Source organism: Camelus ferus, chromosome 31 (genome assembly GCF_009834535.1).
Source record: "Camelus ferus isolate YT-003-E chromosome 31, BCGSAC_Cfer_1.0, whole genome shotgun sequence".
NCBI lineage: Eukaryota > Metazoa > Chordata > Mammalia > Artiodactyla > Camelidae > Camelus > Camelus ferus.
In genome coordinates this window covers 15,739,506-15,763,107 of record NC_045726.1, presented here as the reverse complement: position 1 = coordinate 15,763,107, position 23,602 = coordinate 15,739,506, and the positions used below count along the sequence as shown (strand labels likewise).

General features: G+C 43.9%; 1 protein-coding gene across 1 annotated transcript; it reads left to right on the top strand.

Annotated features, from left to right (window-relative positions):
- Window positions 1-299: 299 nt before the first annotated feature.
- LPL (lipoprotein lipase) lies at window positions 300-23,536 on the top strand. Its single transcript, XM_006180216.3, has 10 exons — window positions 300-583; window positions 6,619-6,788; window positions 10,886-11,065; window positions 12,366-12,477; window positions 13,268-13,501; window positions 14,723-14,965; window positions 17,024-17,144; window positions 18,014-18,196; window positions 19,547-19,651; window positions 21,985-23,536. Coding segments are annotated over exons 1-10 (1,437 nt in total). The 5' UTR covers window positions 300-495; the 3' UTR covers window positions 21,986-23,536.
- Window positions 23,537-23,602: the final 66 nt, after the last annotated feature.

Here is a 23,602-nt window from a genome sequence, read left to right as displayed (position 1 = left end):
CTTAACTTCCCTTCCCTTAATGGAGAATTTCACATAAAACCATATAAACCTGTGTTTGGTGCTTGTGCAGGGGGGCCAAGAGAGCCAGACCTCCCCCTTGGAAAAGCAAATTGGCCTCATGGAGAAAGTAAAATTTCCCTTCTGCCCTTTCCCCTTCTTCTTGCTGGCAGGGTGGATCCTCATTACAGTTTGCTCAAATATTTGGAAGTGAATTTAGGGCCCTCCCCCCAACTTATGATTTTATAGCCAATAGGTGATGAGGTTTATTTGCATATTTCCAATCACAAAAGCAGCCGTGGAGTGGAAACAGGGTCACACTCGATTCCTCCACCTCCGAGGAAACCTGCCACTTGTAGCTGCCCTGCCTCCTCTTTGCAGGACTTGCCCTGCTCCAGACCGCTGCTCGCGCCTGCTCCCGCCTCGGGCTCGCTCGTTCCACCGTCAGTCCGCGCTCGCGCCCGCGCCCTGTGGTTCCTGCAGCCGGACGCGCCCGAGATGGAGAGCAAAGCGCTGCTCCTGGTGGCGCTGAGCGTGTGGCTTCAGAGTCTGACCGCCTCCCGCGGAGGGCTGGCCACCGCCGACAGTAAGTTTCGCGCGGAGACGGCTCTGTCTTTGCTGAAGCGGCTCCGTGGCCACCTGCACACGTTGTGAGAATGGGAAGGAGGAAGTAGGAAGGGGCTGCGATGCGCGCTGGAGGCTCTCCTTGCCCGATCGCCGTCCCCGGGAAAGTCACCGGGGTGGGATCCGGAAGGGGCACGGGGGAATTTCTCCCTCTGATCTCTGTGGGGCGTCTCCCAGCTCCCCTTTCTCTCTCTCTCCCGGGTTCCCGCGCTGTCCCCTCCACCCGGGATGAAGACGAGCTCCCCGGCGCCCTGGCTCGCCGGGACGGGTCCGCCAAAGCGAGTGCGAGGGGCGGGGCGAGGGAGGCGGGAGGACGGCGGTGACCTGCAGTAACCCCTCCGCTCAGAGGAGCCGCGGAATGAAAGGCCTGAGGGGCAAGGTGACCCAGGCTTGGCCTTGGCCGAAGCTCAGCCCCCGCCAGTGAGAGCGCTGACATAATGCGGCCGGGAAGGGGGTGGCGATGGGGGAGGCGGAGGGGAGGCGTTGACTGCATCTTAGAAGCACGGGACACTCAAGCTCTCCGGGTGGAGGTAGGAGGGAGGACCACCGCGGGGACGCGGAGTGCTGGGGACGCCGCGTTCTGCACGCACCGGGGTGCCAGGGAAGCTGTCCAGCTCCCACTCTTGCACGCTCCGCTTTTCTTAGCGCCCAGCAAACCTAGCGAAGCATTGACTTTCCTGGAAGCGACTAGCAGCCTGTGGCCACTGACTTGGAGGTTGCCAGGTTTGCACTTGGCTACCCTTACTGTCCTCCGAGCTAAGCCCGGCCCCGGGCTCCCTGCCCCCGCGGTGCGGTCGCGAGCACGTGGGGCTACTGGGCGCCGCGGGGGAAGCCACCGGCTGAACCCCAGCCACCGCTGGGGCGCCGCCCCCGCGCATCAGGGTGAAGGCGTCGAGGCCAGCTGTGAACTTCTTTATTGCAGGGAAGACGATCGCTCAGCCCGAGACCTGCCCACAAGAGAGGCAGCCTGTGTAACTTGAACCTTGGTTCAGTTAACACACAGCCGCAGCTAAAAGGGCCACTGAAGCAAGCCATAAAAAGAGGCAAATTTTTCTCTTCCTTGGTGGAATTGCAGTGAGGGCGCTGTCCCCTGGGCGTGCTTTCAGACTGCACGTCCGCAGGGGTTCAAGTTATAGCCGGGTCGGTCCCTGATTTTGCAGCGAAACGTTTGTTTTATTTCAGCGCTGAGTTGTGAAATAACATTTTTGATAGACTTTAAAAAAAAAAGTAGATTCCATCAAACTGATTGGATAAGAGAAGTATCCTTTCTGTCAGATCAGTTTGGGAACACCAGAGTTTCAAGTAAGAAAGCCTCGGGGAGGAGGGTATGGCTCAGTGGTAAAGTGCATGCTTAGCACGCACCAGGTCCCGGGTTCAACCCCTAGTACCTCCATTAAATAAGTAAATAAATAAACCTAATTACCTCCCCAAAAGAAAGCAAAAGCAACAACAAAAAGAAAAACTTAATGAAGCAGCATGCGCCCCTGGATAGTTTTACAATGTCCAAGAAAATGGTTGGAACAAACTCCAAATTCTTATTGCAGAAAGTGCACCGTAGGGTAATGTTGCTTTGACCAAAACAACAGACACAGATATGTGCCACCCACAGCGTACGTTCTGGCGAGGCTCCCTGGGCTGGGCAGTGTCACCTGTCTGAGTTCTGTTTCCTCGGTTCTGAAATTAGGAGTTTGGATCAGACTTGAAGTTCTCTTAGGCCCTTCTAATTCCTTACTCCTTGATGTGAATGGACACGGGTGATGAATGAATTCAGCTGGATTTTAACCAGCACGCTTTTCCTGGTTGGAGATGCTTTGTAAGGGAGGAATCGTGCTGAAGTTGATTTGAAGTCTCATCCTTCCGTCCCACTGTCACTCTCTGCTCCCCGCCCCCACCTGTGTTATCACAGCAAATTTCTGCCCCTTTTCTCCTTCACATTTATGTAGGAATGTAAGACGTTCTGAGCAGAACGGTACACGTGTGCAGGAATCGTAGGTAGCACCCGCTCTGGGCTCTGGCTTGACTTGTTCATTCTCGATTTCTTTCCAAGAAAAATACGAGGATACAGGCACTGCCCTGGGGCTCTTTGCTCTTGGCGTCCCCACGGCTTCTGCACAGCCTCATTAGGACACTTAAAGAGCCCAGTACCTGCATGTCCGTTTGACTGGCCATAGTGAATCTCTAGGCTAACGTCTGAGTGGAACATGATGGGGTGACAACAGTGAGGCAGAAGACACCACCTGCGCACGGAGCGGAGCTCAGCGAGAGTGGCGGGTTAATAGCTGAGTGAGAAGGTGGGAGGCCCCGGGAACACTGACAATGGGGAAGCTTCATTCTTTCAGGCAGGGTATTTTTAGCTCGGCTTTTCTTTTCCTGTTTTATTCCAGGAGGAGAAGTTGGGCTGTTCAGTTTAGGACCTCTATTTTTGCAAACAAAAATTTTTTTAAATAAAAATGAAAAGTGAATCTGATTGTTAGGTAAGTCAAGTGCATTGTCTTCATTGGAAGAGCTGACAACACCAATCGATTCAGTCAGATAATATTGATTTTTTCCCCCCAAATTTGTTCCCCTACCCACTGGCATTTTGACATTCTACAGATGCTGCCTGCATCAGTAACTATGACCATCAGCCTCAGAGAGGAGATGAACTGCTGATGGAAGTTCTTTAAGAGTGTGTGATTGTGTGTGAGAGAGGGGGGGGGGAGAAAAAAGAGGAAGGAAGTACAAACGTCTAAGAGACTCGCATTACAATTGAGCTCTTGTCCCTCATGTCTTCATATAAACATCACTCTTGTGTATCTGATAACTGTGAACTGCCTTTAGAATATCTTTCCTGGGATTCTCCACGCTCTTCCTTTTCTGACAACAATAATGCACCCTCTATAAACTTACCTTTAACGTACTTTGCCTTCTTAGCCTGATTTCATCTCTGCGAGATATTGTTCATGTTAGGGTAAATTCCTTGTCTTTGGTTGCATACCTAGGTCTTCAGCTATCTATAAGTTAGGAATAAAGACTACATAGTCAAGAAATGCATTAACTTGTTCACTTGCCTGGTGTCCCCAAATCTCCCCTTAGTATTTGATAAGAACAGGTTGGATGGTGTGGTGGTACTGATATGACAAGTCAAATTCAGAATAGAGGCACTTATAAAGGAAGGCACCCCCCCAACTATTCTAAGGTAGGCTTGATTTCTAAGGGGATCTGGTGCAAAGTCCTTCTCCTCTTAAAGGGATAAGGGCAGAGTCACTGTGTCATTTCCGTGTATGAAAGACAGTAATTTCCTTAGTAACAACTGAGTCAAATCCGTTCATCTGCCAGCCAGGAGCAACCCCAGTGTGTTTATCAGGACAACCAGACACACTGACTGACCCACAGTCAGGGTCCACCCTTCTCCCTGTCCCTTCATGGCTTGAGTCAGTTGCGTGAGGGCTGACAGGGGTTTGGCAAAGCACACGCATCTTTAGACTGCCGAGGCATCCTTGAGGGATTGCAAATACCACTACTGTGGAAATTCCTGTTATACCACCAAAGAGAAGGAACGACTGACGAAGCGCCAGTAGCGTTTATGATTTCATGCATAGAAGCGACATAAAATTGAAAACATCACCTCGCATGCAGAGTGGTACTCTTTTCTTGTCCAAGGCTCATTATGCTTCCTGTAACTTAAAATGAAGAAGAAAATCCATGAAAAATGAAACAAAATTCTCCAGATACAAATATGCTTGAGAATATATGAATTCAAGAATTATTTTTTTTCTTCACAAGCTATGCACCCAACAGAAAATGTTGGTTGTGGGAAATCGAAGCTCTCAGTAAGTCACACAGATAATCTGATCCAAGATCTATAGATTGAATAGACTTATTCATAGAAATGTACAAAGCCAGCCTTAATAACTTCAAAGAATGTTCTTTGTCATTTCAAAACCACCAGCAACACCACAGCCACCATGTTGCATAATTCTAGGAAAAAATCGGCTAAAAGTGGCTGGTGTCCTCTGGAGTTGTGCAAGGCAACAATCTTAAATATTAGACAAATAGGTGGTGGGTGAGCTCTGTCTGCCAGATTATTCGGCTTCTTTCTGCTTTAGAAATGTTGCTGATTGACCACATTAAAATAAGACTAAGAGAGGAAATACGAGTTATTTGATGTTGAGAGGGGTGAGAGGGGGTGGAACTAATTTAGTTTTCAATTTTCTAAAGCGCTTTCTAAAGATAAAAGAGCTTCTTGGGCAGAATCTGAAAGCGGAGTCAGATTTTTTAAATCTACAATATTTTTTTCCCATTAGATAAACAATAAGGCCATCAGAGTGCTTGCTGGTTAGGAAGGAAAAGGAAGACCCACATCCTCAGATAAGATGAGAGGTAGAGCATATTCTTGATGGGTGGGTGGATTTCAAGCTCAATTCTACTGGGTGGAAATGAAAATCAATAGTCTGTCACAGTCTTTTATTTGAATAAATTATCTTAGAATGTTTAGGTGCTAGAGATTGTGTGTGTGTGTGTGTGTGTGTGTGTGTGTGTTCAACTTGTTGCATAATCACTTAGCAAGTAACCGCAATATTGTTTCAGGAATTTTGGAAAATAATTAAAAAGGGGAAAGTGACCAGTCCTCAGGTAATTGTATTATAAGCTTGATTCCAACGCCAATGTGTTAGCTGTCCTATATCTTTCCTATGTTTATTTTCAGCCTGACTTTTGCAATGTTATTTGAAATGATGGATTTTCAACTTCTGAGTTTGTAAAGAGAGAGGAAGCTTAGATTAAGAAATTAGAAGCATTTCTAAGCAAACTCAGTTATCTTCCGAAAGCTTTAAATAGTGAAGTCTAAAATGTGCCTACCTTCTTTTGTGAATAGATAAGCTTTTTGACGTTTTAAACTTGACAAGAAATAAGGTAATTTTCCTTAATACAACTTCCCTTTAGTGTGCTTGCTTTGTAAAAGAGTTCGATTTTATTTGTAATAAAATTTACCTCAAGTGCTCACTGTGACAGTATATGCACTGTCTACAAATACTTTGTGAAGATTTATCAACGTTGACATTTATCATCCAAAGAGCCCAAAGATCGACCAAAGGTCTCTTTCTCTGCTGACTCACTTTGGGATTTACTATGAAGGACCAACACGAATTCTTTCCAAAAGCAACTTTACTGTAGTATTTTAAGCTTTGACTTTGTGTAAAGACATCAGTGAGAAAAGAAATATTGGGGAAAAGAATTAAGCATGGCTCATACATGGCATAGATATTTCTGAACAACCCACTAAATGATTTTTAAAAATAATTTGAACTGCTGTATCCTGCCATGAGGGTGAGAATCATTTCATGCAAAACCTTCCCCGTGCTTCCAAATTTCCTTATTGCTAAAATTAAAAAAAATAATCGTACCAGTGAAAAGGAAACAGTCTTCCGTCAAACAAGCTGTGTTGTGTCATATTCTGCAGGAAAGCGTTCCTTTGATGCCATCAGAGATTTAAAGAGGGTGCAATCGTATATGAAGTAAGTGGAACTATACAACACGAGAGTCAGGAGCCAGTGTTCTCCAGAAGAATGAGCTTTGACCTGGAGCCGAAAGACCCTGGTTCTGGTCCCCCGTCTCTCTCCCCTATTAGCAGCAAAACCTCAGCCAACTCACTTAAATTCTTATCTTGTGGGAAGATTACATTAACTAAGGAATTCCCAAATAGCCGTTCTCGAAATGGTATGCATCACACACACACACACACACACCCCTTGGCTGAAGGAGAGCTGAGGGAAAGGATGGATGACACGGGGGAATTCACTACTGCTGAACTTGGTTATTTTCAGGCCGCCTCTGTCAACTTTGAGCACCACTGTGGGGTCAGTCATTGTCCTGCCATCCACATTTATTTTTTTGTTTTTAAACTTTAGAAACAACAATAGCATTGGTGGTGGTTGCCCGTGAACCTAAAACGTACTGCTCCAGCAGATAAAACACTCGGCCCTCCGATTAACCTCCTATCCAATTTTTCCTTTTCAGGAATTACGGAACGAAGTGATTTTTTAGACATCGAAAGTAAATTTGCTCTGAGGACCCCTGAAGACACGGTTGAGGACACTTGCCACCTCATCCCGGGACTGACAGAGTCTGTGGCTAATTGTCACTTCAATCATAGCAGCAAAACCTTTATGGTGATCCATGGCTGGACGGTAAGAGAGGCGCTGTAGGAAGGAGCAGATGGCCGTGGCCCAGGCACTCTGCCTGGCTTGCTCTGGTTGCTGGGAACCCATGATGGGCGTTTCTGATGGCTTTGCTTTAAAGCTGAGCGAAGGCAATTTCGGCTCGGGGTGGGGATGGAGGAATCTGAAAGACCCAGGGGTCCAGGGGTACAACCTCCAGACCGTGCTAGTCTTCATTTCGCCCTGGTCCCTCGTTGGTGCCCTCAGACCAGCCACTCTCCTGTGAGGCTTTGTGCGAGAACAGAGCAGAACGCAGCTTGTCATTTAGAGAAACTGGGGGAGACCTGGCAGGATCTTAATTCTCCCAGCACATCGCCGAAGTCCTCTCCTGAGGAAGACAGCCTGAGAGAGTGAGGCGAGGGCTGGGGGCAGAAGGAGGAGTGGGCTCCGGTTCTGGCTTTACCATTCGCCAGTCTGGGATGTGGATCCAGCCACTTCCCATCTCTGGGCCTCTACTGACTGAACTTAAAACAATGAGATTAGGCTGGAAGTCCCTCCACTCCTGACATCATCCGATTATAAATGTTAGGGAGCTTTTCTAGAATGAAAGAAGGCGAACCAGGGAACTGTCATGCAAGATAACTTAAAAAGGTGAAAACTGTGGTTAAATTTACTTTTAAAGAATATAAATAAAGTAGTTCTCTCTGAATACGCCAGATAGTCACTGTACATGGTGCAGGTCTTAGCGACGACTTGAGTTGGTTTTCAGTATTTTCAGCCCCTAGTGATCAGACCTTATTGCTTGTTAAAAAGGACTTTTATAAAATTGATGCTTCAAGAGATACCCCCTTTCCATTATGTCAGAGTTTGTGAATATGGTAAAGGATACTAAATTCTAGAGAGGTGAATTAGTGAATGACTGACACACTTCCAGTCATGTTTCTTTTCCTACGTAACTTAAGTGTCTTTGCTATTAACAGTGTGAGACAATTGTTACAACTTTTACAGAGATGAAGGCAACTACTAACAGAATTCGCAGGGATGATTATTTTAATAGAAAGCATCTATCTCCTAGAGTCAACAAAGCAAATTACATATCTTACAATAAAATTACATATTCCAACTCCTAACATAAATATTTTTATATTTTGAAAAGGCTTAAATTAAAAAAAAAAGGAATCTTTGGTGGTTTTAGAGGCATTCTGATTGTATATAAACATGGCTTTTCAAAAAAAAGGTTAAGCTAAATAAACATTTATATGACAGAAGTAAATCGAATATCTCGGGCATCTCAGTCTTATTCTTGAGAGAATTTTATAATTCAGGAATTTTTGAAAAACACATTCTCATACTAAGGTGGCGTGACTAACTGGTATCAGTAAAGAGTGCCAGCTTCTACCATTAGCCCTGCTGCCCGGTGAGCCCACCTACATCCTTCTCATTGTGTGTCCTGACATTTTGAGGCCACTGGCTGCGGGACGAGGTGGCATCCTACAGAGCTGGTCGCTCTGTGCAATAATTCACCCAGCCACGCTGGATAACTGATCCCTGCCTATTCAGTGAACTCCCGGGCTGGTTCAGTGGGACCACCCGGTGCAGGGGGCAAGGAGGGGTTCAGTTCAGCTGCATATCGGAGAATCAAAGATTTTAATCATTGGTACTGATTTAAGGATGCTCAGAGGAAATACCTTTTCAGAGTTGAAGAAGGTGGGTACTCGATTTTCCACCCCTTTGTTTGGGGCGCATTACGTTGAATTAACAAAGAAAAGATTAGATTCATTGTTAGGCAGTTAACAGAAGTTAGCAGTCACTGGAGGAGGAAGTTGGGAAGTTGGGAAGTTGGGAAGTTACTTGCCCTTCGACAGACTGTCCAGCCTGGAAACCCTGAGAGTACAGAAAAACTTATAATAGGGGCCAAGAGCAAACAAGATTTTCCTGACTTACCTGAGGGAGGCAGCTCAGGCCACAGGACTAGGGGACGTGAAGAGGTTCTGCAGTTTGTCATGAGAAACCCAAAGGAATGCTTGGCATGTAGTGTGCACAGGACACATCCCAGAAGGCAGTTTGGACACAGCTGTCCTGGAGCTCGGCCACCTGCTTGTGTGGAAGTACAGGGTTCCAATTGTGATGTTGGAGGTCCTCAGCCCCGGCTGAAAGGAGGGAAGATTAACGTTGCATTCTGAAGAAATGACATCGTCCTCTCTGAAAAAGCAGCTGCACAGGGTGGCCAGCCCTCAACCTCCCAGAGGAGAGTAAGTGGGGCAAGGACCAAGTCCCCAGGGGTTTGTGATGGGTGGGAACCCCAGCTGGTTCCCTCAAAGACCCAGGCTGCACCCACCTGGAAGCAGCCTCACTAAGACATGTTCAGAGAAGATTCACACATGGTCCTCATGGGCTAACCTCACCTTTGAGCCTTTTCTTCTTTGTTTCCTCTTCAGCCTTCAAATAGCTTATAGAGCTAGCACTTTATGCCTGCAAGTAGATTGGGAGCGAAAGTCGTCACAAGAAGAAATTTAGGAGGTGGAGAGTAACTTCAAGATCATCTGATTCTGACCCCTTTGTTTTGTAGGTGGCTTAGTAAGATTAAAACAAATACCTGTGTTCACAGAAGTCATCAGTGGCAGAGCTGGGATTAGAACCAAGATCTCCTGAGTCCCAGGCTAGCTTTTTTCTTCCCCTGAACACAGCAATGTGGTGGGAAATTGTCCAGATTTTTAGCATCAGGAGTTGAAGCGAGAGCTCATGTTTTAATAGTTTTAGCCTAGAAAATAGGCAAAGTGAAATGGAAGCATGATCTGAAAGAACCCACTGTCTAAGATCAAAGTCTCAGATGACATCCCTCGGTTTGGGAATTCAAGTCTTTACTTTTTCTCCGGGTGTTACTCTAAAACGCATGCAGGTTTTATGGGCTCCCCCTTAAAAGCTGCCTTAAGGATGGGTTTCAGGCCCTTCTGGGTCAGTTGAGTAACCTTTACTGCGGCTACAAGGTGGTCTGCTCTCAGGTCATATCAGGAGCAAGTAAGATACACAGCAAGGTCCTACCATACAGCACAGGGGACCATGTTCAACACCTTGTGATGGCCTATAGTGAAAAAGAAGGTGGAAAGGAATACATATATATGTATAAGTGAATCACAACTTGTGATTGTAAATCACAATTTACAACATTGTAAATCGACTATACTTCAATTTAAAAAAAAAAATAGGAGTGGGTATATTTGGGGATTTAAATCAGATTGGTCCTATGTACAAGTTCCTGGCAGAGTGGTGTGGAGTCTTATCATCTGAATTTTTAAATGTGTTTCAATTATTTTAAAGTGAGCATCTTCACAAAGGTGTCCAATGTCTCCTCTCTGATTGCATAAATTGAAATCCTACATAGAGTTCTTCTGACTTTGAAGTTGGGGACCTTTATCAACAAGAAGCAAAGAATTAACAGTTGGCAGTCAGCTTATCTCCAAACAGGACCACTCCAAAAATTTAGGAAATGTGATTGTTAAATCCAGTTAACTTGCACTCTGATAATCTGAGAGAATTGTGGAAAAGTCTGAGCTGAAACTAATGTATTAAGTGATTGCTAAACAAACTTACTTTCTGTTAGAATACATTAGTATGTTTAAAACTTTTTTTTTCGTTATCACATCAAAATGATGTAGGTAAATCACTCTTTCTAAGACAGAAGGGCATGCTCATCCCCCAAAATAATTCTGTTGGGAAACATTTATCAGTCCAACGGAAAGTATTTAAACTGAATTTCTTTTAAAATAGTCTGTAATTCTGTTGAAGATTTTTATCTTATTCAGATTGAGCTTTCTTTTTAATACTAGACATTATTGACATTTTACTGGATTTATAAAGCATGCCTTTAAGATTAAAAGCATTGGTAACCCCCCATCTCCCATTCCTGAGCTCAGCACCTTCCTTCTTTGACGCACTCAAATTTGCCTCAGAAGGGGCCGGCACGGGCCTCTGAACACTCTTGCGCTTTGGTTTCTGTATCTGAGTCAATGGGCTTCCTGCAGGGTTTTTGTTTTTTGTTTTTTTCCTGTTTAATGTAGGTGCATTGGGCTGACTCTGTAACACGTGGTAGGTGGGTACTTTAAGAACGCTTGTGTCATCCTCTTCAGGTGACAGGAATGTATGAGAGTTGGGTGCCCAAGCTTGTGGCTGCCCTGTACAAGAGGGAACCGGACTCCAACGTCATCGTGGTGGACTGGCTGTCACGGGCCCAGCAGCATTACCCGGTGTCTGCGGGGTACACCAAGCTGGTGGGAAAGGACGTGGCCAGGTTTATCAACTGGATGGCGGTAAGGCTGGGGGAAGGAGCCTTGTATGTCCGAAGCAGATCTCTTGGCTAGAGCTGGACAAACGGCTGGTCTTTGTTAGCCACTGACATTTTCTGGGTCAATTTATATCTTCAGAACAAGCATGGACATTATTTTATAATTTAAGAATTTTTGGAAGACATTATTTTATAAGAATGATTAGAACTATAAAGCCCATGAGGCGTAGTCCTGCCCTGCCCTGTCCTTTGATATTTTCACGGTGAACAGATTTGCTGAGACCAAGAACCAAGTGGGCAGCACAGAAAAAAGCTTGTTATCTCAGGGCAGAGGGAAGATGTGTCCTGCCAAGTCCTTCCCTGCCAGTTGGCCGCCACGTGGAAATTGTATCCTGGCTCTGACCTGTTAGAATACTAATCTCTTGGATGAAAACATTAACACTGCTTATTCCTTAGTGTGGATTAAGGAGCCAGATTTTTGCTGAGGATTAGGGAGCGATGGAGTTGAGCTTGGAAGAAAACAGCAGAGAAATCTGTAGGGTGTGAGGGGGCCGAGGGTCAGGAGTTCACTCACTTTGGCTCTCTGAGGTCATCTGAAAATTACCTTTGAAAAGTATCTTGGGGAAGATTGAAAGGAAGCTAATACGCTGACAGGGCCAAATTATTTAAGTCAGATGCCCAGAGGTGAAAAAAAAAAAAAAAAAAAAAAAGAAGAAAAAACAAAAACAAAAACAACAAGCTATGTTTATGGGGCTAATCATTGAAAGATAAAGAGTTCTTTTCTTGACTCTCTGATAACCAGGAGAGCACACTTGGGCAAATCAGATACCTCCCTGGACCTCTGACTTCTCATCTGTTGAAGGAGGAGGCTGGACCGTGTGTGTCTGAGGTCCCTTTACCCTGTAACATTTTCTGATTTTAGGTCCTTGCTTGGCTACCCTTAATAAAGTGATGCAGGGTATTTAGACTGGGGATAACACGTTAAAATTAAATACATTTGCGTATGTATATGTGTATCTCTGTATACACGGTTATCTATCTATAAATAGATACATACACATATACAAATGTTTCCAGATGTATAGAAATTTAGATTTCCATATATTTCTAGTTCAGATGTATGGAAAAATCTTCTGGTTTAAATATGTTGTTAAGGAAAGAGAAAGTCTCAACCCTTTAGTATATATTCCTCTTATCGGTAACAAAATGAAAATAAGTAGAATTTTCAGTTGAAAATTTTGGAAACAATGTATTTGTCTTGTTTCTTTTAGCAATGATATTTTGCAAAGAACTGTAAACCCCTGTTTTCTTTTCCTCTTCCAAAGGATGAACTTAACTATCCTCCGGACAACGTCCACCTCTTGGGGTACAGCCTTGGAGCCCATGCTGCTGGCATTGCGGGAAGTCTGACTAATAAGAAGGTCAACAGAATTACCGGTAAGAAAGCCGGGCCATGTCTCTACCACAAAAAGAACTGAGACGCCTGTCATTCTGAAAAAGAATCAGAATGTTTGTCAAATACCCGTATGTGAATAGTACTCCTCTGGGTGAGCCTGGCCATCTGATTATCTCATGGGAAGGCTCTTTTTCTGGAGGAAGATCAAATACAGGCCCTTGTTCTCATGGGCTTACCATCTGCTGATGGTAGAAGAGAAACAGGGCAAAGTTAAACACAGAGAGCCCAGGGCTGTCTCCGAAAAGCCAGTTTCCATCCTCCCTCTGCTCTGTACTTTGTGTCGTGACACATACAAGACTTCTCACATCAATACTGGGGAAAATTTTAAAAAGGACCAACAGGATGTGCCATTTGGAAATAGGAGGACAGTCATCCAGGCCAGTGGTGATAGATGGTTTTTCCCGTGAAGGGAGGACGAAAGAGCCTGAAACTTATGGTGACGGATGGATTTGCATGACATTGTGACACGATTTAAAAGCTTTCTAACCAGGTGCAGAAATAATTTAGCAAAGAGAATCAAGTCATCCTGAGTGAAGACTTATTTCGTGGCTAGTTTAAGAAATTAGCCAAATTTTGTCTGAGAAGGAGCTAGGCCTACTTTTACGAATCTCGGTGAAGATCCAGTTTCTATTAGCATAGGAGCTACTGAGAATCTATGTGGCTGCCAGTTACGGTCAAATAATGAGCCATGGAATGTGGAGGAGAGACTGATGGAGACTAAAACTAATGGGAATTTGAAAATCTGTGAGGACTCTGTGTTTCCCTACAAAGGCCTGGACCCAGCTGGACCCAACTTCGAGTACGCGGAGGCTCCGAGTCGGCTTTCTCCGGATGATGCGTACTTTGTGGACGTCCTACACACGTTCACCAGGGGGTCACCCGGCCGAAGCATTGGGATCCAGAAACCAGTCGGGCACATTGACATTTACCCTAACGGAGGCGCTTTCCAGCCGGGGTGCAACATCGGGGAAGCTATCCGTGTGATCGCCGAGAGAGGTTTTGGAGGTAAGCATAACTTACACGTTCGCTGAATGTAAGTTTTCTTCTTAACTCTTACTGACTCGGTGTCCCACCCGTTCTCCACAAGGATGTGGTTCGAACACACACATTTGGCCGAGGGATGTTCCAGAAGAAGTCTGTCCCGTTCAGCCTGACCCCCTTAGTACTTCCTGTGGTCAGACACACATTCCACCTTCTATTGATTGTGTTGTAGGCTACATTGAACACTGCCCTTGTAGTCATAAGGGGGGAAAAAGGTGATATTTAGACAAGAAAACTGCACTGCCCTCGAGAAAGTGTTACCTGGCCACATGGTAAGCTTTGAGCACAATTGCAAAACCAGTAGAGTTAGCTTCAATTTTACTGAAAGTAAAGGATGTGTTGATTAGCCTAAATTTCTTTTGCCAGCCTTTTAAGGAGATGCACAAATCAGAAACACATCACCATTCTCTAACAATGAATATTCCAGATTTTTGAGAAGAAAATAAAACTCAACATGAGCTTTTAATAATCTTATTAATCAACATGAGCTTTTAATATTTACTTTAATAATCTTGTTAATCTTGTGTTAATTTGATGATTTGTTTTAAGGGACTTTGGAATACTTCGTGGACAGTGGGACCTACCTGTGGTCAGTATGCTCAGGTGTGCTGGGCATACGGTATAGAATTTATAGCATCATGTAGCTGTTTTCAATTGTTGTAGAAACTTATGGTGACAGATGGATTTGCATGACATTGTGATTATTTCTATGATGCATTTAATGTAAAAATCATTAGCAGTGACACATCACTCCATTACACATAGAATCTATGATAAAATACTGTCAGTTTAATAATTATGCCCTTTAGGATGTGGTTTCTAGAAGTACGTTTCTGGAAGCATCTAGAAGTATTATATGCTTTCAATATAAGAGAAGGGCATGATAAACGGGGAAATCAACTTCCAGCTTAGATGTCTCTTATTAAAGCTTCATAAACATACTCACATATACAAGACAGCAGAAATGTTCCGTAAATTTGCAACATTGACACTCTTGGGGGTAGAGGAGGAGCTGCCACCAGGAATACGTCCTTAAATAGGACCTACAACCCGGGAGTCACTGGATGAGATCATGAGGTCATTTGATTCTAACGCCACACCTGCACTGTTTCAGGAAGGCAAGATGAAACGCCCCTTGTGGACTGCCACGGGGTTGAAATGTTCTTTGTGTCTCTTTTTCCCCAGATGTGGACCAGCTAGTGAAGTGCTCCCATGAGCGTTCCATCCATCTCTTCATCGACTCTCTGCTGAACGAGGAAAACCCAAGCAAGGCCTACCGGTGCAATTCGAGGGAGGCCTTTGAGAAGGGGCTCTGCCTGAGCTGCAGAAAGAACCGTTGCAACAACCTGGGCTACGAGATCAACAAGGTCAGAGCCAAAAGAAGCAGCAAAATGTACCTGAAGACGCGCGCGGAGATGCCCTACAGAGGTAGGCTGGGGACGGTGTGCGCGGGAAGGCTGACTTGCCCCCACTTCTTTTAATCACGCGGGTTGCATCACGTGTACTGATTCTGCTTGTTGCAACAGAGATGCTAAAACAATGTTACTAAACTCAGCCCTCACGTGCGTTTCTGTTGGTAGAGAGGAAGTTGTACTGATCCATTTCACTGATGCTCCTGATTCCCATGGTCACTAAGGCCCAGGGCACGCGTTCACTGCCCTGTGCAGCAGCCTTGTTTGCCACCACCCTCTGTCCTTGTGACCCTTAGCACAGGCTGCCGCGTCTGTACACAGGCTCAGAGTTAATTTGAAACCGTTCAACCAGGATCAGCAAACTGTGGCCTTCGGGCCAAATCCAGCCCGCCACCTGCTTTTATAAATAAAGTTTTATTAGAACACAGATACAGATACACTAATTCATTTCTGTGTTGGTTGAGGCTGCTTTCGTGCCACCACAGCAGAGCTGAGTATGACCCACAGAGCTTGAAACATTTACTGTCTGGCCCTTTGCAGGAAAGGCTTGCCTGCTCCTAAAGGTTGCTTTACGTGAAAGCAAGAACCACCAGCATTTTACAACACAGCTGTTCCTGGGAGGAGAGAAGACACTCAACCTTCTAAGATAGTCCAGTTTTTGGCATGGATTTGTTGACAGTTCAATTTCAAACTTGGCAGCTTGTTTAGAGCAAGGCCTGCAGGAAGTGAGGGAGGGAAGGAGAGGAGAAAAATCAGATGGATCTGGAGAGACAGACTAAGATCAGAAAGGCTAGCGTATGTGGAGTCCTGGTGGACACAGGAGGGACGAGAGGGCATTTAAGAACAGTTCCCCAGGGTCAAATATGTCTGATACAGGCACCCATTTTTAAGGTGGCTTGTAAGAATGGAGGGGTGTGTATGGTGGCCCAGAGGTTTGGAGCACCTGTAATACAAGGGAATCTTGTCAGCAAAGAGGGAAACCTTAGGCTAACCCTGACTTTTCGGAAAGAGGGAGTGTGTGCGAGGCGCAGAGGAGACCACAAGCTCCTGAAGAGCTGGACAGGGCTCACTCGTGCCCAGACGTCCTCATCCGTGCTCTCTGGGGCATTTCCGCAATCCGGGCTTCCCCTGCACTGGTCCATGGTGATGCCTGCAAGGGCTCCGTTTAACCCAAACTGTTCCTCTTCATCCTTTAGTAGCTGTGAGCCGCCTCTCTTATCCCTTAACCCCTCTCCAGTCCCATCTCCTTGGGGTTTCTGGTAGGGATGGGGAGAGCAGGAGGAGATGTGGAAGTTTAAGTACCTGCTTCCAGAAGCCCTCTCTAATACAGAATACTTCAGGAACTGGCTGTCTTTACGGCCTCACTGGTGATTTAATGAAATGAGTTTTGTTGTGAGCTATTTACCGACTCTGTGCTGGACAGTGGGGAATAGAGGACACACATGATCCTCTGACCCTCCAGGAGGTCAGACATGCCCTTGAAACGTGAAGAAACATCGTTACATACAATGACACAGTAGCAAATGCCAAATCTGCTTGGTCCAGACGCTAAGGGGCAAGACGGCCGAGGAGTTCATGGAGAAAGCTTTGTGGGTATTTTGGCCTCTTGGTTTGATCTTCTTAGCACCCCAGCAACGATGACTGCTTTCTTTTTCTTTTTCCTTTTCTTTTTCTTTTTGAAACTGTTTTGTTTTGTTTTGAGGTTTATTTGTTTATTTATTTAATGGAGGTACTGGGGGTTGAACCCAGGATCTCGTGCACCCCTAAGCACGTGCTCTACCACTGAGCTATATACCCCACCTCCCACCTGATAACTACTTTCTAGGACTACCTAGCAATTCGGATACACCTGGATTCCTCCTGCCCACTGCAACCATACTTTTCTGCAAGGGAGCAGAATTCAAGATCTGAATTTTCTAGTCGTGAACACTGTACAGACACGAAGAAATCTTTTCGAGCCACACTTGCGGCCACGTGCGCATATAAGTGTCAGTTGTTCAGAATTGCCTGCTTCCTGGGGCTGTGGTGTCTCCATAAAGACTGATCAGAGCACGTCCTGATTTTCTTCCTACAGTCTTCCATTACCAAGTAAAGATACATTTTTCTGGGACCGAGAGTGTTACCTACACCAACCAGGCCTTCGAGATCTCTCTGTACGGCACCGTGGCCGAGAGCGAGAACATCCCCTTCACCCTGTGAGTAGCCACGCGGCATTTCCTCTGGCATTTCCTCCGCCTCGCAGGTCTATCATGGCCCCGCTAGCTGCCCTGCCCATTGGTCTGAGGAGCAGAAGATGCGCAGGATACCTAGAAGAAGGCATAGTCAACAGATGTTTTGTTTTTAAAGCTGTCTGGCAAAAGATGTTCATTGGAGTGGCACATACAATAGCATACGTTAGAAGCAAACTTACGTGTCCAAAACTGAGGCAATGGTTAAGTGAGCTGTGGCTTAACAAATCAATCCAGTCTCTAAAAATTGTGATTTTAGAAAGCTAGGTAAAGCATGGCAAAAAGAAGAAGGGAAAGCATGAAGTCAATAAAGAAAGAATTGATATGACTGAAAAATTGTGCTGAACACTGGAATTTGACACAACATTGTAAAATGATTATAAATCAATAAAAAATGTCTAAAAAAATGAAATAAAATAAAACTAAAAAAAAAAAAAAAAAAGAAAGAATCGAGAATGGTATGTAGGTTACCACTGTGACCAAGTGACCATGCGTTCACAAATCAATACAGACTGGAAGGGAATATATGCAAATGAAAATAATGCCTCTAAATGATCGACTTAACGCATTTTTTTCTCTTAAGAATTGTGTTAAATAGTTCATATCATTAGGAGAAAAGCTGGAATACGTTAAAAGAGTGTTGAAATCTTTTGAAATATACTAAATGCCATTAACAGTCATCTTGTGTATTTTGATAGACATTTTTTGCATTTTTAAAATATTGCCCAAACAATAAAGCTCTTTACCTCTTAGGAGGAAGAAAAAGGGGGGGGAAAAGCAAACCCTAGTTCCCAGAACTAACCAATATGTTGATCTTTTTTTTTATTATTATTCAGGCCTGAAGTTTCTACAAATAAGACGTACTCTTTTCTAATTTACACGGAGGTGGATATTGGAGAGCTGCTCATGTTGAAACTCAAATGGATTAGTGACTCATACTTCAGCTGGTCAGACTGGTGGAGCACCCCCAGCTTTCCTGTCGAGAAGATCAGAGTAAAGGCAGGAGAGACCCAAAAGAAGTAATTAAATTAATTTTTCTCTGTTCACTTTCAACTGACTCTAATGTCACCTAGAAATAGTTATTTCTGGAGCCTCCAACATTCAGGTGAAACTTCAGGAAGCTTTGCCGTTAAAACAATATTACCTGGATAGTTACACCTATCATTTCTTAGGAGAATTATTTTATTACCATACGAAGGGAGTAATAGTATTTCTGCATTGCATGGAAAGAAAACATAAACCTTGAATTGCTACAGTTATTGAGTGAGAGCTGGGATTAGAAGTCAAGAATCTCAGCTTCTTGGAAAAAAAGAGACTGTGAACTCATCAACAAAAGAGAAACAGACTCGCAGACGTAGTGAACAATCTTATTGGTTACAGGGGAAAGGGGGCGGGAGTTTGAGATTTATAAATGTTAGCCACTATATATAGAAATAAATTTTTAAAAAAAGTTTCCACTGTATAGCACAGGGAACTATATTTACTATCTTGTAATAACCTTTAATGAAAAAGAATATGAAAATGAATACATATGTGTATGTGCATGACTGGGACACAGTGCTGCACACCAGAAACTGACACATTGTAACTGATGGTACTTCAATTAAAAAAAAAAAATCTCAGCTTCTTGTGAACACTGTTTCCTGCAAACATAGAACAGTTATGCTGAGAACCTCAGGGATGCGACCTCGACATCCAAAGATTAAAGCCAACCTCTTCAAGGAGGGGGAAATTCCAAGAAAATCTCATCCTGTCTTCCCCCTCCCCACTCCACATACATTTATAAAATGAATTGCATAGAGAACCCTATTGGATTTTAAGGTTTTACACTAAATATACGCTGGTTTTGCTACCTATAGTGTCCCATGATTGGAAGTGACAATGACCCTTTAAATTAGGATTAATTTCTTTTTCTCTTTCATCATTTTCTTTTATAACCAAAGAGGGAAAACGAGAGAGATTGTGGAGGGAGAGGCTACACAGAATATTTGTTTCTCCAGCAGGGCCCGTGGAAGGCTGGTTTGCGAATTCCCTGATGCAGACCCTAAGGGGTGGTAGAGCTGATCCTGTATCATCTTTTGGTGAAAGGCTGGTGATTTTCAGCCTGCTCCAGGCAGTTTGCTCGCCTATATTGATCAACTAGCCTTATTGCTGAACAGTGGGTTAAGCCCTCAACCCTCTGATTCAGACTTGCTGCTGACCAGAATGGCCAGAGTATAAACAGTTAATTATTGGAAATAATCAAACCAATCAGCACGATCATGTGGCATTTAAACAGCCCTGAGCAAACCACTTAGTTTTGAGCAGTTGGGTTTTTTTTTGTTGTCGTTGTTCTAATACAGTGTGTTCATGTCCACTGTCTTCCACAGGGTGATCTTCTGCTCCAGGGAGAAAATGCCTCATCTGCGGAGAGGAAAGTCACCTGTGATATTTGTAAAATGCCACGACAAGTCTCTGAACAGAAGGTCTGGCTGGTGAGCATCCGGGGCTAAAGCTGCCCGGGTATCTCGAACTTGTGTTCCGAGGGATGTGGCTTCATGTCCTTCACCTCTGAACTTCGGGCTTGATCTGAGCCTCCGGCTGGTCTTTCTTGAACGTTTTGGATATGCGCTGCACCTCCATTTGCTTTTGGCAGTCCCTCCTCTATTTTCTTTCCCTTTCCATCCTCTCTGCCGGTTCTGACCATCCCAGGTGCGCTTTTTAGATTTCATTTTACTTCTTGAACGACCGCAAAATCTTCCCTTCTACTTTGTCCTGTACCGCAGCCCTGATCCCTTTGCAGACCCCGTGTGCAGAGCACACGGGACAAGTTAGTGGCTGTCACTGTGGCTGGGGGTGCAGCTCCTCCCAGGATGGACCCCGGTGGGGTGCCAAACTTCAGCTGCAGCCAGAGTCCTTCTTGACGCTCCAAGGGCCAGCAGATTTCAGAACACAGAGCCACCAAGCATCCGTCTCAAAACCCCCGAAGATGGAAAGCTGGTGGATGTAAGAGTTCAAGGGACGGTTCTCTTTCCCATCTCAGAGCAGCTGCCTGGCTCTTGTCTGCCTGACCTTTACGGACTAATCCACTTGGCAGCTGTCAGTTGAATCTTTCCAGAGCGTCAGTACTAAGTAGAGACTGAACATGTGACCTTCCCCATCCCCTCCGGAATTCCCAGAGTATCCCTCTTTCATTCCTCCCCTCCCGCCCCAGCCAAGTACTCGTGGGTTATAGGGGGAAAGCGTACTCTGTATCATACAAGTGACACAAGAAACAGTGGGAAAAGTTGGTTACAATGTCATCTGGAGATAGAAAAGCCACTTGCTTTTGGTCTATCCTCTCCCAGTTAGATTTATAGACAAAAGTACAGAATAAGAATTGCCTAATCAGAAAAAGTGTATTAAAGACCTTATGTGGAATATCTCTCTTATTTTTAATTTCTTTTTATTTTATTTTGTTTTTATTTAACTTTTTTTATTGAGTTATAGTCATTTTACAATGTTGTGTCAAATTCCAGTGTAGAGCACAATTTTTCAGTTATACATGAACATACACATATTCATTGTCACATTTTTTTTCGCTGTGAGCTACCACAAGATCTTGTATACATTTCCCTGTGCTACACAGTATAATCTTGCTTATCTATTCTACGTTTTGAAATTACAGTCTGTCCCTTCCCTGTTTTATAATATAATTCACCCATGGCTAATTATGGATGATAGCCAAATTAGGAAAAATAAGCAAAAAGAAAATAAAATCATTGTGATTCTCACCCAGGGACAACCCCCAATTAATATTTTAATTTATATTCTTTCAGACTTTATGCATATATAATATTTATATATTTTTAATTTTTTACATAATGGCTTTATGACATATGTACTCTGAGTGGCAAGATGAAGCCATCTGGATTAAAAATATTAATGTAAGAACACTCAAGGTAAACTTGAAATGGAGAATTGGGGCAGGTGGAATAACTGAATTTTTATCTGAGTGGAGACTGTTCTAAGAAGTTCATTGCCGCGATTTTCCTCATCACAAATCCGAGGCAATTTCACGTTTGCTCTAACTCCTGGAAAGTGACCCCTTTATGAAGTTTCACATGTGCGTTTATGTCCCGTGCAAACGCACACAAACACACCTGTGCGTGCATTCTCCCCACGTCATCCACAACTTTAAATCTATATGTGACTTTCAAAACAAATCTAGGAAAATTAAGAAATAACTCCTGCTGTTGACAAAATATTTCTGGTCATATTATTTATATCAGTTATAAGACTGCATCCGAGACAGTCTAATGATACATTCTTTGTCAGATGATAAGATTACTGAGAAAACAGATATTTAGGGAGCCTTTTGTTTTTACATGTGAACTTTGTCTAGGAGGTAATTATGAATCAGATTATTAACCTTCTGCAGTTTCTCGCCTCTGTGACTAAATTAATCAATCCAATAAAAGCTTCTCTTTCATCTTCAGATATAACTCTAAAAGTCTTCTACGGTAAGAAAAGAAAAAATGGGCATTTTATTTAAAAAGTGTTCGAAGTAAGAAATCTTCCTAAATTTTGAAATCCTTAGGCTCCGTCCTCTGAAAATGATGCTCGTTGTCAGGACGAGGCTAAGTAAATCCTCCAGTGTCTTTCATTCCTGTGAGCCTCCCACTTCCTCTGAGCCATTATCCACATTTGCCCTGGGTTCATTCTCACAACCTTTGTCCCCAGCTTCCAGTCGAATACCTTCCCGTCACGAAGGTGGCGGGGGTGGGGGGGGAGGGTTGTAAAACCCAAAGCAGGTAATAATTGCCTTTCTTCCTCTGCTTTTTCTCAGAAACTGGGCGAACGTACGGAAGAAAGAGCGGCACATGAATTCTGTGAAGAATGAAGTAACTTTTCCAAAAGATGCCGGAGCTTCGGGCGGTTAAAAGTGAATTTTCCTAAGTATCAATGCCAGCGATAGCCTTCTTAGTTATTTCAGGAGACGGTCTCAGATACTACAAAGTGGCTAATTCAATTTAGTGGTCAACCAGCACAGTTTCCAACATTAAGAGAGAACAGATACGAAGAACACGGCATTCTGTCCTCTAAGAAAGAGATAAGAACTGTTTGGGCTCGTGGTAAAATAGTAAGTCCTCTTTATGTAGTAAGTGTGGCCAGAGCCTAAAATTGATTAGAATCTCATCCGTTAATTGGAGTCCTGCATTTCCTGGACCGATACCTTCTCGAAGCGTTCTCAGTCAAAATATAGAGCGTGATTATTTTGTGGCGTGAGTCGGACCCATTCACTTACCTGTCAAGACACCTACGTTCTTGGAATGATTCTCCGCTTGCCACTGGGGTGTAGCTCAGGAGTTAACCAGGAACTGGTGACTTGGAGAGAAGAATGGAGAATGGGGCTGATGAAACCCTGAACCTTTAAACACTCCCTGTGGTTGGTTGCATCATAACCAAGTTACAAATTAAAGGAGATATAAAATTTAGATCAGTTGCACCTCAATGGGCTTCGCAGTTTATTGCTCAGTCCTTCCCCTTCCTTTTCTTGCTTTGTCTCAAGATTATATTTTAACAATGTTCCCTGGGTCGGCGTTTAAAATGAGCTGGTTATCACCAGCTGACATATAATTTTAACTATAAAGATAATTTTGTTACCAGATTTTCCAAGTCACAGTCACAGATTTGAAGTCCTTCAATATACGATGGTTACTATTCAATTTTAGGCTCATTTCAGCCATGCTTCAGTTACACTTTGAGTATGTGTCTTTCTTCCCTGGTTTTGATTCAGAAGCTATGTATTCAAGGTCAAATTTTGCATCATGCAAAGTCCTACCAATTTTAGACAAAGATTGTTTTGACTAGGTAAAGAAATGGAGAAGTTACTGGGACATATTCACAGGCAGTGCTTAAAACCATCGCAAGCAATTAGAAGAACCCTCAGTTGCTATAACCACATGAAATACCATGAGAATTGTTGCTTCTAACAACTAGTCAAGAGTGAGTGAACAATTATTTATAAATTAGATCTCATGTTTTCAGAATGCTTTTCTATATATTAATGTGCAGTGATAAAGAAATCAAACATCTCAGAGGCTATAGCTGGGAATCCAAACTGTCAATGTGTGTGGGTGTCTGAACACCGATTCCCACACATGAAGCCCCACATGTATGATTACTCCTCAGCGTGGCTTGGCAGGTAAATGACCATGAGACGTATCGGAGCACGCTGGAGTAGAAATTGTTCCAGTGGTCCCAGACACTCAGCCCTCCGTCTGAGAAACGTGGTGGTGCCCGTCCAAAGCGGGACGGCTGTGATGATTGACATTAGCCAGCGTGGAATGAATTCTCTTTAAAAATAAAATGTTGTGCGATTTGTTGTTGGCATCCCCCTTCATTGTTCATTCATTCATTCTCTGGATTTGGGTTTTGAACAAGGGTGTATGTTTCAACTTAGG

Coding starts and splice junctions, on each gene's coding strand:
- LPL (XM_006180216.3), top strand. CDS start 496: ATGGAGAGCAAAGCGCTGCTCCTGGTGGCGCTGAGCGTGTGGCTTCAG. Junction 584..6,618: donor AGGGCTGGCCACCGCCGACA/GTAAGTTTCGCG, acceptor TTTCCTTTTCAG/GAATTACGGAACGAAGTGAT. Junction 14,966..17,023: donor CGCGGAGATGCCCTACAGAG/GTAGGCTGGGGA, acceptor TTCTTCCTACAG/TCTTCCATTACCAAGTAAAG.